The sequence below is a fragment of the Achroia grisella genome, unplaced genomic scaffold (genome assembly GCF_030625045.1).
Source record: "Achroia grisella isolate CSIRO2021 unplaced genomic scaffold, CSIRO_AGI_Agris_v1 utg109, whole genome shotgun sequence".
Taxonomy (NCBI): Eukaryota; Metazoa; Arthropoda; class Insecta; order Lepidoptera; family Pyralidae; genus Achroia; species Achroia grisella.
Window position 1 is genome coordinate 4,451,003 of NW_026712573.1, and position 18,642 is coordinate 4,469,644.

An 18,642-nucleotide genomic window follows, 5' to 3' on the forward strand; every position below is an offset into this window, starting at 1 on the left:
ACCCCTTTATTATTTAGGTTAGGATCTGGGATAGCACGTGGTGCCGCATATTTTGCGAAAAGTTCATATCAAGCAGAACTAAGACGTAATAGTGATAGCTGCTGAAGTGATGCCTTCAGTTTATTCTGATGGTGGTCTTAGGGTATTTTCCCGGGAGGTTATTGCTCTGTTTGTAAATTGCACACGTATATTTAGCCGCTTAGCGGCCAATAGTGGCGTGCATCTGCGACACACCTCCGTGGGACTTGAAAAAAATGGAACGGCTGCGCGCGCACTCGGCCGAGTATTGAGCGCACGTCATTGCCAAACCAGTTGTCAGTTGTCGGCCAGCGACGACGGGCGTGTATTGTGTTTGTGCAAAGTGCGCGGAGCTCCGACAATGGCTCTGCTGAGACGACTGGCCGTGAACGCGCCTAGGAACGTCCGAGTCCTATCCTCCGCGCAGCCCGCACGCGACGACCTCGACCTTAACTTTAACAGTCCGAAAGATGCGTTCAAAAGTAAGAAGACCAGCGAACTGGTGCGAGCCTATTTCGTCTACCAGATATGTTCCGTGAATTGGATCGTGGAGAATAATGATGTGGTAAGTCGATGACATTACGTAACCAAAATTTGAGAAGCATCGCCACTGTTTATCCGCCGGTAACTAATGCTCGGTTCCGAAATAGGATCATCCTTGAATTAGAAGGTGCGAGTGATTGATGGGATCGCTTGCTACGTAGGTAGTTTTTACTTGCAATCTTTCTCATTGAGTCACGCGACTAACCGTTAAGAATTTATAATTTGAAACACATGGCGACGTTTGACCGTAAGGAACAGTTTCTTGATTACGTTTTTTTGATAAGCTGTTTTTTATCGAGATGGAGTAAAGGGTACTAGGCTCTCATAGCTATATGGGAGTTCGAAGCTGTCTAAGGATCCTCCTTGAAATCGGCTTATGAATGGGAATGGATTTTTAATCAGCGCAAGAGCGCATGCGCGCCGGGTATTGGGGCCCGCCGCTGTAGGTGGGTAGACGCAGACGTCTCCTCGCCTGGTAATATGCCGGTTGACTACCGGCCGGTGTTATCCAATAATCGTGACGCGACATGACGTTGATCGTTTGTTTTATATTGCTACAATGCTAGGTACACATATGTCGTTGCCAATGTGCCTACTGATATTGAAGGAGTATCGTAACTGTATTACTGTGGGTAACATTTACTTTAATTAAAAAAGAAAGATACCGTTGACATGCTTTCTCTTTTTTTTTAATGTGATGACTTTAATAGGTTTAAAACAAAATATCTCTAACTAGTGACATTTATCCTAATAAAAAGACGTTAGATTTATAATGGATTAGAATAGAATGGTGCATCCGTTTGCGTTATCGCTATAAGCTGGCGGGGCACCAGTACAGGATAATTGACTAGATAAGGAATAAAGCCAGGTCAGTTAGAACAACATGGAGCAATCAGCAGGGCGGCAAATTGATAGTAGTAGGGTCTTAGCGTCCACTTACTAACTATTCTATACGCACTAATTACAGAAGGGCTTCAAATAATTAGAAATGTCGTTGCTAGTTGTTTGTCTGTTTCCCAGGATTCAATAATTCTTTTAAATTTCTAATTCGGAACGACTCTCTTGTGATGAAACATTTATAAATAAATTTAATTAATGAGTAGATTAATCAGAGACTATGATATATACTCGGTAAATCTAATAAGAACATCGTAGTGAGATTTTATTTATAAAATCATAGACTATTAAACAAGACACTACAAAGTTTTTTTTAAAAAAACCTAAGTTTTAGGCTTTAATAAGTGATATATATAATATATATGTTTACTTGATGTATGCTTGTCACATTTGTGGTATAAATATAATTACAAACTTGGTGGTAATATGGGATTTCATTAAGTAAAACATTCAATCAGTAAAAACTAGTGATCTATGAGGCGACAAAATGGCGAAGTGGTAACATTACATAACGTCAACAGACGCCGTCTATAATAAAGAGGTAGTACTCCATTTCTAAACCAAGGGAATGGTTTCTTTTTTATTTATATATTTTTTTTAGAAAGCAAATACGATACTGTATAATATGGCCAGTATTTTTAATTAACGGATAATAATGGAATGGTGCTCCCGTCTGCGCTTACAGTAATGGCGGAGATTTTCTGGAATATATTCGTAGTATGGATGTTATGTAGATATTTTAAAGATAGTATTACATATAGATGGATGGTTATTACTTACTATCCATTTTAAGACCTTTGTAACTGTATTTCACAATTAAAGGATTAGAATTTATTATAAAGACAGTGGAAGGCAGATAAAGAGATGGACAGACTGTGTGAAAAATTATATGGCAAGAAAGTGAGTAAATAATGAGATGACTGCAGACAGGGATGAATGGAAGAGAAAATATTACGCCGCCCTAATAAATGGGAGAAGGAAGAAGATGGTGATATTATACAGATAGCATCTTTGATTCTCATGTCTTAGGCATAGACATATTTAAATTAATTAAAAAAAATGTACTTTCTTTTTTGAAAGTAGACAAAAGTAAGAGCAGTCTTGACCACTGCACAGAAAAAAGATCCCTAAGGGGGTCAGGCGTGGCTGTTGTTGATAGCAAAATGTTACAATCTTCTACTTCCTATAATTAATTATCCCCACCCTCTACTAAGAGTGTGAATGCATAACTTTAAAAAACCAACATTACTGTACAACCTGTATCATTCATCATCATTAACATCTATAAAATAATTTAATTTGTCTATAACTCAATATATTATTTTGGAGTAGTTTTATATTTTCCTTATACTTATTGCTTATAAGGAAAAATATGAAAAGACAATATTGGAATACTAATATAAAGATTTCATTGTATTTCCACTTGTTGTTAGCATTTTCTTTATTGTATTACTAGCTGTGCCCGCGGTTTACCTGTGTTAAATTTCAATAAACATATTGGCTACGTGTTATGTATATTCTGATGCATAAGCTATAATACTGTAAAGTTTCAATAAAATCCATTCAGTAGTTTTTGCGTGAAAGAGTAACAAACATCAATACTTACAAACTTTTGCATTTATAATATTAAGATTAGGATACACTTTATTGCACCAGATACAGAAAAATATAAATTTATATAAATATATATATAATAATATACAATAACTAGTACAAAAGGCGCTCTTATTACTTTATTTTAATTTTATTAAATTTATTTTATTTTTGGGTGTTATACACCTTATTATTTTACAAATGTTTTAGTCTTAAATAAACATTTTGGTCTTGTATATATGCATAGAATCTCCCAAATAAATAATTCGATTATAATGCGTCTCTTTAACCATCTTTTAAACTAGAAAGGTGCTTAAATGGGGGGTTTGTGCTGTGATGAAACCGGTTCTTTTGTGACCAAATTATGAATGGCATTGAGATATTTTATTTGCTGTAAACCCGGTTACCTACATTACGTTTTTTGTATATATTATATATGTAGTTACAAAAAAATAATATATCTATGTATTTATTTCACTTGTCTAGTATCCATAACACAAGCTCTACTTACCGTGGGTCTAGGTGGTACTGTCTACATTGTCCAGGGTTATTTATTTATTATTAATAGTGGACAAGCTGCCAGAAGTAAGCAGTAACTCCATTTTTGTTAAACCCTAATGCAATATTAGCAATGATAAGTCGTTTGTTTGAATTATTACAAATCACACACAATTACACTTATAGGAATGTGGACAATACATAGTTCGACATAATGTTAACAAGTTTGTGTCATTATGTGTGATGTACAGCATTACAAAAGTACAAAAAGGTTGTAAGCTATGTGTGGAAAATTGTAAGTAACAAAATACAATGCAAACACAAAATTCAGAATTTTATTCTGCTAATTAAAAGAAACTGACTGGAAGAAATGTCTCATTTGGGATCAAGTCCACCATTGTACAACTTATTTCTTAAGATAGTTGTATCCTGTTATTTTAAATTTACAATAAAGTGTTACAAACAATCAATAAATTCGGTATAAATCCTGGACTTTAGGTTTACCTGAATTAATTTTCAGTACAAATTTGGGCGAAATTATTTGAGTAACTCATATCACGTTCATGAACAGTAATTATATTATGTGTTTATATTAATTTCGGTTATTTATTATCAATTCATAATAATGATAATACCTCAGTTTCACCTATTTCAGCCGCCAGGCTAGGCAGCTTGCTTTGTAAGCAGTGTTTCGGTAGAAGGGTGGCATATATGTCATATATATGAGTATATTACATGTGGCATATATATTATACAACCTGTGACTGCGGTTTCACCTGCGTAAAATGTTATTCTGATGTATAAACTATATTAATAGTATGGTAAAGTTTCTATTATATCCATTCAGTACTGTTTGCGTGAAAGACTAACAAACATCCATCCATCTACAGTCACAGACTCCCGCGCTTATAAATATTAGTAAGAAATAAGTAAAACTATTCTTAATATAGTTGTATTTATGTTTTAATCGTATATATAAAATTCTCGTAACACAGTTTTCGTTCCCATACTCCTCCAAAACGGCTTGACCGATTCTCATGAAATTTTGTGAGCGTATTGAGTAGGTCTGAGAATCGGCCAACATCTATTTTTCATCCCCCTAAATGTTAGGGGTAGTCCAACCCTAAATTTTTATTTTATTTTTTAGACAAAATTTTTAGTTTCTAATTTTTTATGATACAACATACAAAATACATACAATCCAAAATTTTCACCCTTCTATCATCAACCCCTATTTTTTTTATAGCGTTATTAATTTATATGGCAAAACAACGTTTGCCGGGACTGCGAGTAATAGTATATATGGCAGTTAAATTACGGGGTACCGAGACATAATACCTTAATCCTATAGAATGGCAACCGGCACATGATGACGTAATGTCCGGTGCTACGACTGCCACTTATCATCAGGTGAACCATCAGCTGGTTTGCCATTAACATAAAAATCCAATACTTAGTTTCAGTCCAGAACTAATTAACACAATAGTAAAGTTGTCACGTATTTGTTAGAGTTTCTGATTAACATTGTCACATAACAATGTCAACATAAGTGGTTTTGAAGATAATCTGTCTTGTACTCTTGTACATATGTAAATTGTGAGATGGAAGCTAATATGTACTCATATGCAGATTAAATATGTATTGTAAGTCGAGATTCTGTTGTATTTGACAATCATTATCATCTATGTACACATTAATAAGGTGATTCCACACTGAACTCACTACATAGAAGTTAATTTGATTGTACAAGTCTAAAACAGTGTAATGGTATAATATAATACTTACTTGCTGTCCCCAAGTATCGTTTAGAAAAAGTCAATAGGTCTTTTATGGGAATAGGTATAATTTACAATAAGATACCAAAGGATATATTGGAATTGCCCTTAAATAAATTCAAAACATCTGTTAAATCATATTTACTGAGCAAAACCTATCACTCACTAAACTATTACTTGAATGACGAGCGTGCATGGCAATAGTTGTTCATGTACGGGTTCACTTTCATTTAATGTTAGACATAGACACCTATATAAATACCTATACATTGTAAATAAACTGGCTTTTAAAAAAAAAGTAAAACAATTGAGTTTCTTGCCGGTTCTTCTCAATTGGATCTATATACCGAACTGGACGATAGGGGAAAAAATTATAATGTAAAAACTTGACGTTCATAAGCGGCTAAAATGTCCTACATGAATAAATGATTTTTGAATTTTGAATACTACTATACAGACAGAGCAAAATGCGGAGACAAAAAATCAATAGACAGATTTGTTATACTTAGACATACAGATGTAGATGTGTACCTATATTTCTACGGTAGATAAAATGGAGAGACGATTAGCACTTCCCTTGACAAGGATGGATTCTACCGTAGAATAACATGTAAAAGTGATGAGTTTGTTTGTTTGAACGCGCTAATCTCAGGAACTACTAGTTCGAATTGAAAAAATAGTTTTGTGTTGGATAGTGTTCTCGTTCCATTAGTCGAGGAAGGCTTTACGCTATATATACTCGTAACATAAAGCTATGACAAATAACAGCAGAGCTGCAATGAAAAATATTGCAAAATAAAACGCAGACGATGTTGCGCGGGTCAGCTAGTCTATGATATTATGTAATGAGATTCTCGAGGTTTGAACTGCGTGAGAATATTTTTCCTTTTAGACTAAGGAAAACAAATTGTTATACCATAACATAAATATTACAAAAAGCTTGTTAAATATGGCGCCAACCTGAGGTCCCGTGATTGGATTGATCTTTTGTTATCTGATTGAGGAGACAGGAGTCACCGAGGTTATTCAAGTGGGTATAAAGTAAGAAAATGAGGTTAACTCTTCTCTCTATAGTAGTATTATACAGAAACTGAACTGAACTTTTTCACTGTTTTTTACGATTTTTCACATAAACCCATAATAAAAATATAAGCAAATGTTTGAGGAATTAATTTATTTTTAACAGAAATATACGTACATTTTTATGTAACCACGCAGTTAGCAAAAAAGATTTATTCTATTCTATTATTTTTTTATAAATGCGATTGTTATATATAAGCTGTACCCGCGACTTCGTCCGCGTGGAATTTAACATAAAAGTAGCCTAAGTTACTTCTTATTACATCAGCTACTTACCAAGAAAAGTCAAAATCGGTCCAGCTGTTTCAGAGATTAGCCGGAAAAAATAGACAAACAGACAAAAATTGTAAAAAATGATATTTTAGTGTATGTACCGTATTTATATTCATATACTTGTAGCACAGATAACATAATATTACATACTTGTAGTAAAAGAACGGTTATTTCAATATTACAAACAGACACTCCATTTTTTTATATGTATAGATGATAATCATATCGCTGAATGAGAACTATTATGATAAAGAGGAAAGTTTTCATTGTTTTGTTTTTAATAAAATTAAGTTAATAAATTAATAAATTTTCACCTATACAAAATTACATTATGGGCTGTATTTTATTTTCGAAATAAATTTAAATCATTATAATATTTTTGTCTGTACGTTTTCGTACGTTAGCTGGTAAAATGGAGTCGTTTTCGCTGTTTGTTCGCTTAGATCTTTTAAACTACGCAGCTTTCAATTTCGATGGAGTTTTTAGCAATAGATAGAGTGATGCGAGAGGAAGGTTTATATGTATTACAGCTAGTAAATTATAATTAGACATTAGAGTTTATTTCGGGATATAGTTTACATGACTTGATGTAATGGTTCTTGTTTTTAATTGTTTTTGCGAAGGAATTCCCATATTTCGATTATCTCCAGTCTACTGCATAAATTATACTTACGTCGCGTCATACCGTTCACGTAGGGTTACTAACCCCTCGGTTTTTCCTAAATTTGCCCTCGCGTTGCTAGGCGGTTTTATGCATACCGTCTGGGTTACAGAAATCCGTGATTTTATATGAAGTATTTATCTATATCAATATTATACAATTTAAAGTTTTAAATTATTTTATTTTTATGTTTGCGTGAAAAATGAAAAAAAAAATGTATGTAAAAAAATCTGTAAAGGAAAATTTAAAAAAATATGTATAGATAGATAGCCATTTACATATTTCTAGATAGACATCTTATCAACTTTGTATACTACGCAAGCGGGATGTAGCTAGTAAAATAATGTAATGTAATAAAAGAAACTTACCTCATTAAAACCTACAATATCGCGTAAGAGATTCAGTATGAAGAAAGATAGTTCTCTTGCCTACATATCCAATACTTAGTATTTATTACGGATTTGCTTGTCACGGTGTTGTAATCTGTAAAAACACATGTGACGTCATAAATGTCATAATAAAAAACATGATAATATTACTACGACAAGAGACAATAAAGTATTGCTACACCTGGCAAACACTACAGTTTACAAAGTAGTTACTACATTTAGAGAGCGGTAGTAATGGTAGTAAATGCTATATTATTGTGCTAAATGCTTAACATAACAGATTTAGTGTTATCAAGATAATTAGCATACTAAATTTAGTGATTAAATTAGTGTATAAGTAGCTATGTAGTGAATAAAATTTTACTGAGTCTACTCGTTCTAAAATTAAACTTATACGTAATCGCAGACTTGTCTACATGAGACAATATAGAAAAAAAATATTTCATAAGAATAAAACGGCCCTAATCTTGACTAGTATTTCGGGAATTATACACATTTTTGATTAAGAATAATTAAAAGCGCTTTAGAAGTTTGGAGAAATGTCGTGTAACCATATATAAATACAGTGTTCTGTTTTAATTATAAAAAAAAAATAAAACTGTATGACTTTAATACCGTGACTCGGTATTAATTTAAGTTTTTTTTAGTCACATAGTCAACCACGTTTTAAAGTGGGTTAAGAACTACCTACGTTGAAAAACTGCTAAATTCCCGTACAAAATTACTTTTTGTTGGCGCGACCGAACGTAGCGAACTCTTTTAATGTTCTTATTTATATATTTAGAATACTTCTTTTTATATGTTCTATTTTTTTATAAACTTCATATTGTTAGTAGTTTCATTTCATTTTTTATTCATTAAAATTCTTGTCCCTGACTGGTCTAGGTAGCGAACTCTGAAAAAGGGCGAGCACAATAGATCTATGTAGGTCGCATTGCTACAGGTCGAAGCACCTGACAATAGCCCAAACCCCCAATAAAAAAATAGTAATTTCATAGTTTGCAGCATCGTAATATTATGTTATACTATTGTAATCTGTGTGTTTGCAATATCCGTTATAGTTTTAATGAAAATCTAGACTCTGACATAGGCTACCATTTAATGCGAAAAAAGGGTTGTAAGGAGTGAAAAGGGGCGATGAAAAGTTATATAAAGGCATGGTCATTTTTAAATCTAGAAACTTGAAACTTATTTTGTAGACTGTTGATTAAATATAAATAAATATGACATTCGAAGTTTTTTTAAATTTGGCCGTTTTATTTTTTAAATAGATAGGGGATGATTTGAGGTCATTTTGAAGCTAGAACGATGAAACCTATTTCTTTAACTTTTTTCGGTTACTATTAAATATTACACTATTATTATTTTTATTGGACTATTAAATATTATTTCTTTATTTGGTTAAGGTAAAGGCATAGCTAGCTAAATAGTTTTACTTTTTTTTTGTCCTATCTCCACATCCTATACGTATAAGAGATTCGACGTATATAAATCTTTTTTTATCACATGGTAACAATTAAATATACAATAGAGTAACAGGAAATTGAAAATGATTAAATTAGCATTAGATGGACATAATTAAATGACATTAATTATCATTTCTATACCTCAATTAACATATGTATATATAATGTATGTAAGCACCTTTAAATAAACATCAAATAATTCTTTATTACATCAATGTAAGAAGTGTAAATAGGAACTGTGTTAAATATTTTGTTAGCCCGTAATGTTTTATTGCCACTATCTGCATTTAATTACATGGGTTATCTTATTTTTATTACAATAATTACGACTGTAATATTTACTTTTTTTTATTTATCTGTAGACTTACGATAGACTATATACATCGCTGGTTAAACACGTTCCATTGCAAATAAACTGAATCACCATATCAAGGTTGCCACCTTATGGAAAATCAAAATTATATTGACCATAAGGAATCTGTTGTTACTGCGTCACCTCTATTTAATACTAGCTGTTACTCGTGATTTCGATCGCATGGATAATTTTTATTAATATGAGTAAAATATCTAAAATAAAAGTAGTCTAAGTCCCTTATAACATTAGTTATCTGTGAGTGAAAGTCTCGTCAAAATAGGTGCAGCAGTTTCAGAGATTAGCAACAAGAAAGAGACGGACAGACATTTTTTTTTAATTAAATAAGTCATGTATTAAGTGTTATTGTACTTTCATATGCATTTCGTAAAAAATACAAATAACACTTAAATTTTATTTATTTATATAGATTTTCCTTAATTTCGTGGTGGAAATATCTTTTGTACTTTAATATGCATTTAGTAAAAAGCTGTTAATACGAAATTACAAACATATTTTCTGTGGAGTATTAAAAATCTATTTTCGTATTTTTTAGTATTTCTATCAGTTCTTAGGGGTAGGTGTAACCCCTAAGAACTGAAAAAGAAGAAATAAGTAAATTGTTTAATTAGGGACTATATAGCTGTATGTGAATTGTCCTGGTACATTTTTTTTATTGAATTACAATTATTATATTTTTAATATCCAACAATATTTACCTACATGTTTCTTTGATTATATATTTTTTAAATTTCGAACGAGTTGAGGCCATTTATTTGTAAATTATTTTTTATTACCTTTCTAAATTGGTAGCGAACCAAAGTTTATTCGTTGCGTGTTCTCGTGATTCATGAGTTATAAAAATTAACATATCATGAGGCCGTAATAGTTACCGTCAGTGGAACTGACAGTTATTGTCATCGAGACAACCCTTGAGAACAAGTTTCGTTTAGTTTCAGTTTAAGTTTAATCAGATTCCATTTTATATATTTATTTTAACTACGTAAATCCTTCGCTCGTTTTATGTAAATACATTTGTAGATATATATCACACGTGTGGATATTATATCTAATAGAAAGGAGATAGCATAGAGATTGGATTTACTATGACACGTAAAACATGTAAATTCATTATTCTAATAAAATTTTCGTGACACGTTGTTTGTAAGAAAACTTCTCCGAAATGGCTTGACTGATTCTTACGAAATTACTTCTTTGAGTGTTTATTCAGTAGGTTTAAGAAAAGGACGTGAACTATTTTTAATACTTGAAAGTGATCCAAAACAATTTTTTTTACGTTTTGAAAAATATATATAACCTATAATTTACACACTTCTACTATCAATTCCTATTTTTTAACGAATTGCTGTTTGTTAGTCTCACCAAAACTTGAGAACGAACCGATTTACCTGATTTTCTTTAGTATTCTTTCCATATTTGTATATATTTATGTAATTTATGATTTAATTCCTTAAATATATATTGTATTTATCGTTCTGTTTATATTTTGTTGCTTTTTGTTCACCATGTCTTATATTTGCACCGTCAACATATATTCTATACCTATGGTTGACTGGTAGAAAATGCCGCATAGTGTTAAGTCCGCCAAATGTACTTTACTATATTGTGTGCATTGAAGTTAAATAAATAAAATAAATAAATGGTATAAAACATAATTAAATAGCATAAAACAATGTCTCTGGCGACGATGAACAATAAATATTAATATTTAGTGTTGTAAATAAAAAAAAATGTGGAATGGTTTACTTTCCTTATTTTTGCATGGCAATTATGTCATCGCGTCTATGAGATTACGTATACCTAATTTTACCTCATTGAATTAAGTATTCAATGAGGTAAAATTAAGTATTAAAATTAAGTACGTTTTATGGTTTTTTAGTAATGTAACCGGGGAAATTGTAACACAGATTTTGCGTAATATATTATATATTACTTTTACGTTTTCCTTGACACTTCATTCATTTTTTGTGTCAATGTCCTACGTCGTAGTCATAATTGTTTATACATTATTTTTGTAAATAGATATGTACATATTATACACTAGCTATTGCCCGCGGCATCGCTCGCGTTAATTTATCCTCTTAGGGTGGAATTTATCAAAACCTTTACCTTTCTTAGGGAGGCCTACGTCATACTAGCTTTATGCACGCAGTCTCAGCCCGATCGGTTTAAAATTGACAAAATTTCATACAAACTTTCATCCCTATTTTAACCCCTTGGGGGTAGAATTATTCAAAATCCTTTCTTAGCGGATGCCTACGTCATAACATCTACCTGAATGCCAAATTTCAGTCCGATCCGTCCAGTGGTTTGGGCTGTGCGTTGATAGATCACTACGTCAGTCACCTTTGATATATAGATATAAAACATTCAAACAATCAAACCCATGAATATAAATGTTTCCATCGTGCGAAGAATCGTATCCGCGACCACTAGAACTAGGGCGTTATTTAATATATTAAACCTACCGCTAGACTACTGAGATAGTCCTAATGCAATTATATAACATATATAAGTATGTTAAATGACTTCGTCACGGAATATTAACGAAAAGTAACTTTTACGAGTAAACTACGAATATTCTTGAAGGTCTATATTTATCCACCGGTTTCAACTGGCTCCAAATATTACAATGTACGGTCAGTTACCGAAGTGGTACCAGTTAAATAGCTCTAAATAGTAACGCACATGTTGTATACTAAGTATGTTTCATTATTAGGATTATTAGCATGTATTTCTGTCAACCTGATTTAAGCGGTTTTTGGCACGAAATAGCAATACCTACATTGGTAGATTTTAATGGCGTCCATTAAAATTCCATTGGAATTTTTTATGCGAATTTTAGTATTTATTATGTAAAGAGCTTTTGTGCTTGATTTTTTTTAAATATAAAGGCAGTGGAAGGCCGAAAAAGAGATGGATGGACTGTGTGAAAGATGATATGGTGAGAAAGGAAGCAAATAACGAAATGACTACGAACAGGGATGAATGGAAGAGAAAAACATATTACGCCGACCCCAAATAAATGGGATAAGAAAGACGCAAATGATGATGATACCAATAATCTACAGTTTTATCTGTTCTATACAGCATTTAGATCGCTGGAAACCGTGGATGTGAGCAGCGTAAGACCGATCGTCGTGGAGATTTTTAGGGATGGCATTTGTTCAGCAGTGGACGTCTTCCGGCCTATAATGATGGTTATGATTAAAAATACAATTTAGATATTTATGCAAAATGCATTTCACTACACCATGCTCGATAACAATTGTGATTATATTATTATTATTATTACAAAATCTTTCATCTTTATATAAGAGCTGTTGTTGCAACAGTCATTTCACTGAAACTCGTTTTCGTTTTGCACGGTAACAGAACAAGTTTCCCAAAAAAATGAGCCACCATTATCCGATGGCCGTTGTACTGTGAAACATTAATATAATTACTAGTTTCGGCTCGCGTCTCCGTCTGCGTGGTCATAATTGAGCGGAATAAAAAATACCATATATTGTTCTCCATCCAAAACGCTGCGTATATAATAAATATATAAAACAATTGGTATTTTCGGCTACTATCTAGATAAGCTTTGTCCTTCCCTAAATACATAATTTATTTTATTATGATTTAGCATTAAAAACTACATACAACCCCAATTTTTTCCCCTTTCTAGCATCAACCTAAAATTTTTAATAGCGATGTTAATTTATATGGCAAAACAAAGTTTGCGGGGTCAGCTAATATTATATAGAGGACTGTATTCGTAGGTGTCTAATTGCATATTCTCGTAACTGCCAGTGGGCTTAGATTTTTGGCAGAAACCAACATAGCAACATAACCGTGTTATCTGTTGTATTCAAAAATAACTACTGGATATTGTCTGTTGCCTTTCACACGAGAAATTGGCAAGGCCTCCGCGCGTTTTTAGCCATCATTGAAGAACGCTGGTTATGTAAAAGCGATGTGACATTTCTATTGACAATAATCGTAGATGTATGATGTTTTTGCGATGGCTTTGCTGCGATGTGATGATTTCTATTTTCGGATATGCTTCTTAGTAAATTGTTTATGACATGACACAGGTCATCCCCATACCTCTTTGAGTGTGAAGGTTGGGGCGGAGAAAACCTATTTGCTCCAGAATCTGTAACTAGGTTGTAAGCTTCTTCTAAGAAGGTTGCTACACTAACTTAAGCTAGGGATTTTTTTATTTTTTGTTTATTTGGGGGGTTTGGGTTATTGTCAGGTGCTAAGACCTATAACACTGCGACCTCTATAGATCTATTGTGCTCGCCCTTAATCAAAGTTCTCTACCTAGACCCGTGAGGGACAAGAATTGAAGGATATTGTTAGGAGCGATGGTTTTTATCTTTTCATAATAAAGTGTATACTTTCCAAAGGAGATATTTTGTTTACGCATGAGTAGGCTACAACCACATAGGATGTGTAGTGGCGTAATTCTTCTTCTTGGCTAAATCTGCTAGGGAATACAATGTATATATAATAAAAAAAAGGTTATAAAAATGAGACGATGTTATAGAAATTCATAATTTTAGAAGCTAGAACGATGTCAGGCATGTCTTATTTGTAAAATTTAATTAGCTTAAATAATTTAAAATGCTATCCAAGGTCACTATTCTACGAGGACGATGACGCGGGCACAGCTAGTAGTATATAATTCTTGCTTTATACACAAGAAATTGGCAAGACTTCCGCCCGTTTTTAGGCATCAGTTGACGAACGTTGGTTATATAAAAGCTATGTGGCATTTTTGTTGAAAATGAACCAATAGTGATCTTTTTTATTCTCGGAGTAGTTTCTTGGCAATTTGTCGATGATATGACACAGGTCATCCACTCATCCCTAGGAGGTGAAGGTTGTAACCTTGGGGCGAATCCCATTGCTCTGGAGTCTGCCCCGAGAGCATTGACTTCCGGATAACTGGGCTGTGAGCCTCTTCGAGCTAGGTTGTTACACTAACTTAAGCTAGAAATTACAATATCTTACTAATTCTGCCTATTATTATAAATGCGGAAGTTTGTGAGTGTGGATAAATCAGTGGATGGATGTTTGTTACACTTATACGCAACTATTGAATGGATTGTAAAACAACTTTACAATAAAATTTCTACACCAGAAGGACATACATAAGCTATAAATTTCACGCAGCTGAAACCGCGGGCACAGCCAATAGAAAGGAATGGTAGAAACTCAGCATAACTCAAGAAATAGTGCCATTCTTGGTCATAGTGGCCACTTGTTTTTTATTTAATAACTATAGATATTGGGCATGTAATGCGTAGGAATGAGGATCATATCTTAAGAAAGGTGTTACATATGAATTTGGATGGTTATAAGGGCAGCGGAAGACCGAAAAAGAGATGGATGGATGGTGTGAAAGATGACATGGTAAGAAAGGGAGTAAATAACGAGATGACTGCGAACAAAGATGAATTGAAGAGAAAAACATATTACGGCGACACCAAATAAATGGGATAAGGAAGAAGCAGATGATGATGATGATTGTGATTCTGGCTTCCCGTTTTTAGGCATCCGTCGCCGAACGCTGGTTATGTAAACGCGATGTGACATTTCTATTGAAAATGTAAGCCTAGTGATGTTTTTATTTTTGGAAACGCTTCCCGACAAATTGTTAATGGTGTTTTGGCAGACGGCCCACCTGACGACAAGTGATGGAGGATGTTAGTAATGGGGATTGGTGAGTTATTAAAAATGAACCCAGTGGGGTCTACTTTGTAGTAACTGGAAACCAACGTGGTTAGTTACTAGTGTGTGGTACGCAATCCCTATTAATATAGTTTAACGGATTTTCAACACGAATTATTTTATGCTAAATAAAGGTTTTTACCTTTCTCAACGTTTCGTCTAGGTTTAACTAGCCGTGCTCACGAGTTGACTGAAGTAACTAAAATTTTTTTTCAGAAAACAATTATGCATTTAGTACCTACCTCGTATTTGATATTAAATATTAATTATAGTTACGATGAGTGTACTAAAGAAGGAACGTAGTTTATTGGTAATAAATTGTGCATCGGTTTGAATCAGTATTTTATTATTGCGATGTATAAGCAATTTTAGACACATACGTTACTATCTAAAATGGACGACTTTGCTCGTAATAACTCGATTTTGATACCATGAGCGAGGTGCCTAGTTGCGAGAGCCTAGTTGGTAGTTAAGTAAATATACTATACATCAATATATGTATCTTTATGGATATTCGCAAACTTCTATCAATATTATAAAAGTTTGTTTGAATGGATGGAAGGATGGATGTTTCACACAAAAACTACTTGATTTTGATGAAATATTAGTCTCTATTATAGCTTATATGTATATCAAAATAATATATATATATATTATTTTTAAAAACATATATATAGTATTCGAGCAGTAGATTTTTTACTATTTTATTCAGATTAATCTTAACCATACTATGTAACAAGAACTTTCTATTACTTTTATTTCAGACTTGAATAAACCCTGTAGTAAATATCTATACATCTATATCTATACATCTATACCTATAAATAAAACTGGAATGTCTATTTGTAATGTTGAAATAACCGTTTTTTACTACATGCATAAGAATATTATTTATATTCATATGCATGTAGTAAAAAACGGTTGTTTCAATATTACAAACAGACATTCCAGTTACAGTACATACACCAAAATAACATTTTTTACAATTTTTATCTGTCGGTCCGTCTGTCTGTTTGTTCCGACTAATCTCTGAAATGGCTGGACCGATTTTGATGAGACTTTTTTTGACAAGTAGCTGATGTAATAAGGAGTAACTTAGGCTACTTTTATTTTAGAAACATAAAGTTAAATTCCACGCGGACGAAGTCGCGTGTACAGCTAGTACAATAAATTAGAACTATTTCAAAGAACAACAATCGGTTCTGATGATATCAATTTACACGAAAGCAGATAGCGAGCGTCTCGAAATAAGCCTACAATGCAATTTCGACGAATTAATTACTCGTCTGCTACGATAATCAAACGCTGACGGGCGCGTTTCACTTGAACCTTATTTTTAAAACAATAAATCTTATTTTCCTCGATCTCCACGTCAACTTCAGTCGCACCCTTAACTTTTTCATGTCCTGTGTTTCGCCGATTTTAAACCTTGTGCGATTCACATTAAAAGCGATTTTGCAATAGTTTAAGAATCCGTCTAGACTGTTAACATTCTTGCTTAGTTGGGAAACCTGTTAGTTCTTTATAACAAGTAAAGTTCATTGACACACACACACACACATGCTCATTTTACCAAAGTAGTCTTTGCAAAAAGTCGTTTGCGGAAGTACCTCAGTATCACCTATTTCAGGCGCTGAGATTCTTACTTTGTAAGGTGAGATGAGACCTATATATATCTGAATTAGAATAAGAGGCATGAAATCTTAATACTCTGGAATGTATGTTTTTTTTTAATGGAGTGGTGCATCAGCCTGCGCTAACGGCTTATGCTGATGAGGCACCAAGAAAGAAAGAAAAATATTTTACCAGTACCAGTGGACGACAATAAAATTAACATGAGGTCAGGTCAGTTGGCCAATGGTGGCAAATTGATTAGGTTATCATGATGGTTTCCAGGGAAACCACCATGGTTTCCAGGGGAAACCGCGTGGAGATCAATCTGACATGGTACATTGCTAGCAATGGTTTTATTAGTCCACATTACTAAAAATTCCCTTCCCCTCGGATTGAATGGTATCACGAACGTCACGTGATGACGTGATGACCGAAATGCTATTCATGTATATAAGCGACAGTTACCACTTAGCATCAGGTGGGTCGACATCTTGTTTAACATCCCAAATACAAAAAAAAAATATAGAAACAAACACACTTACTAAAATAACTGCACGCGTGAAAAGTCGGGGCGGGTTATTAGTATTTTATAAGCGTCATGGAAACCACAGATTATTAATTCTTAGTACCTATTATGTAATATGTGGTCACAGATTATATAATGCTTGTCTATTATCGTAACTATAAAAAATAATTTCATAAAATGTTGCATGGCAATAGACAATACTGTGGTATCGTCGAAAGGTCAAATATAGAGGTGAACTGCATCATAGACCACAATCTAGTCTTTTTAAAAATCTTTTTACGTTTTTATAGCTGTCATATCAACTATAGACTAGGATAGATTTGATGGAAGTTTTGTATATTTTAAATTTTTATAGTTGCGGAAAAATTTTAAATGTGTATCACAACGGATACATATTATAAATAATATGAGTCTTGTTATTTTAACATTTAGAATAACACAAAGAAGATAATTATAATTCAGATATAAAAGATCGAATATAGTGTTTAATATTTAGGGTAAGTACGTGTATAAAATAAATTTTAATCTTTTAAATTTGGTGAACATTAATTTTGTTATCATATATATATATAAAAGGGGTATATAATATGATATACTAATACATATATAAGTACTTAAAACACATACCAAATAAATTGACAGTTAAGCCACAGAAAATAAAAATAAAATTATGAACGAGTAAAAAATAAAAGTTACAAAAGATAATAGTCTCACAGTGTATATAAAATTATAGAATACTATATATATATTTCCGCGGTTTACCCGCGTGAAAATTATAGCCTATATATTATTCTGATGTGTAAAGTATATTGCTGTGACGTTTCATCAAAATTAGTTCAGTAGTTTTTGCGGGAAAGAATAACAAACATCCATCCATACTCACAAACTTTCGCGTTTATAATATTATATATAATAATAAGATATAAAATTTAAGTTTATTTGAATAAAGCATTTTCTACATGTTTAGACATTATACTGCCTTAAACATTTCGAACACTATCTATACATGTAAATAAAATTGGAGTGTCTGTTTCTCATATTGAATAAACCATTTTTTACTATATGCATATGAATATAAATACGGTACATACATTAAAATGACATTTTTTACAATTTTTGTCTGTCTGTCTGTCTGTTTGTTCCGATTATCTCTAAAATAGCTAGACCGATCTTGACGAGACATTTTTGGCAGGTAGCTGATGTAATAAGGAG

At 32.6% G+C, this 18,642-nt stretch overlaps 1 protein-coding gene and 1 non-coding gene across 3 annotated transcripts in view; both read left to right on the forward strand.

Moving 5' to 3' along the window:
* Positions 1-289: 289 nt before the first annotated feature.
* The window catches only part of LOC131844423 (proline dehydrogenase 1, mitochondrial-like), a 54,737-nt gene continuing 36,384 nt past the window's right edge, over positions 290-18,642 (forward strand). The window contains exon 1 of one of the 2 annotated variants that reach the window (XM_059193307.1): positions 290-583. In XM_059193307.1, the coding sequence (XP_059049290.1) occupies positions 380-583 (204 nt within the window). In that variant the 5' untranslated portion in view covers positions 290-379. The remainder of the gene's footprint in view (positions 584-18,642) is intronic. The other variant, XM_059193315.1, reaches the window with a different exon arrangement.
* On the forward strand, positions 5,867-5,953 carry LOC131848501 (U6atac minor spliceosomal RNA). Its single transcript, XR_009357761.1, has one exon. It is a non-coding gene; the product is annotated as a U6atac minor spliceosomal RNA (small nuclear RNA).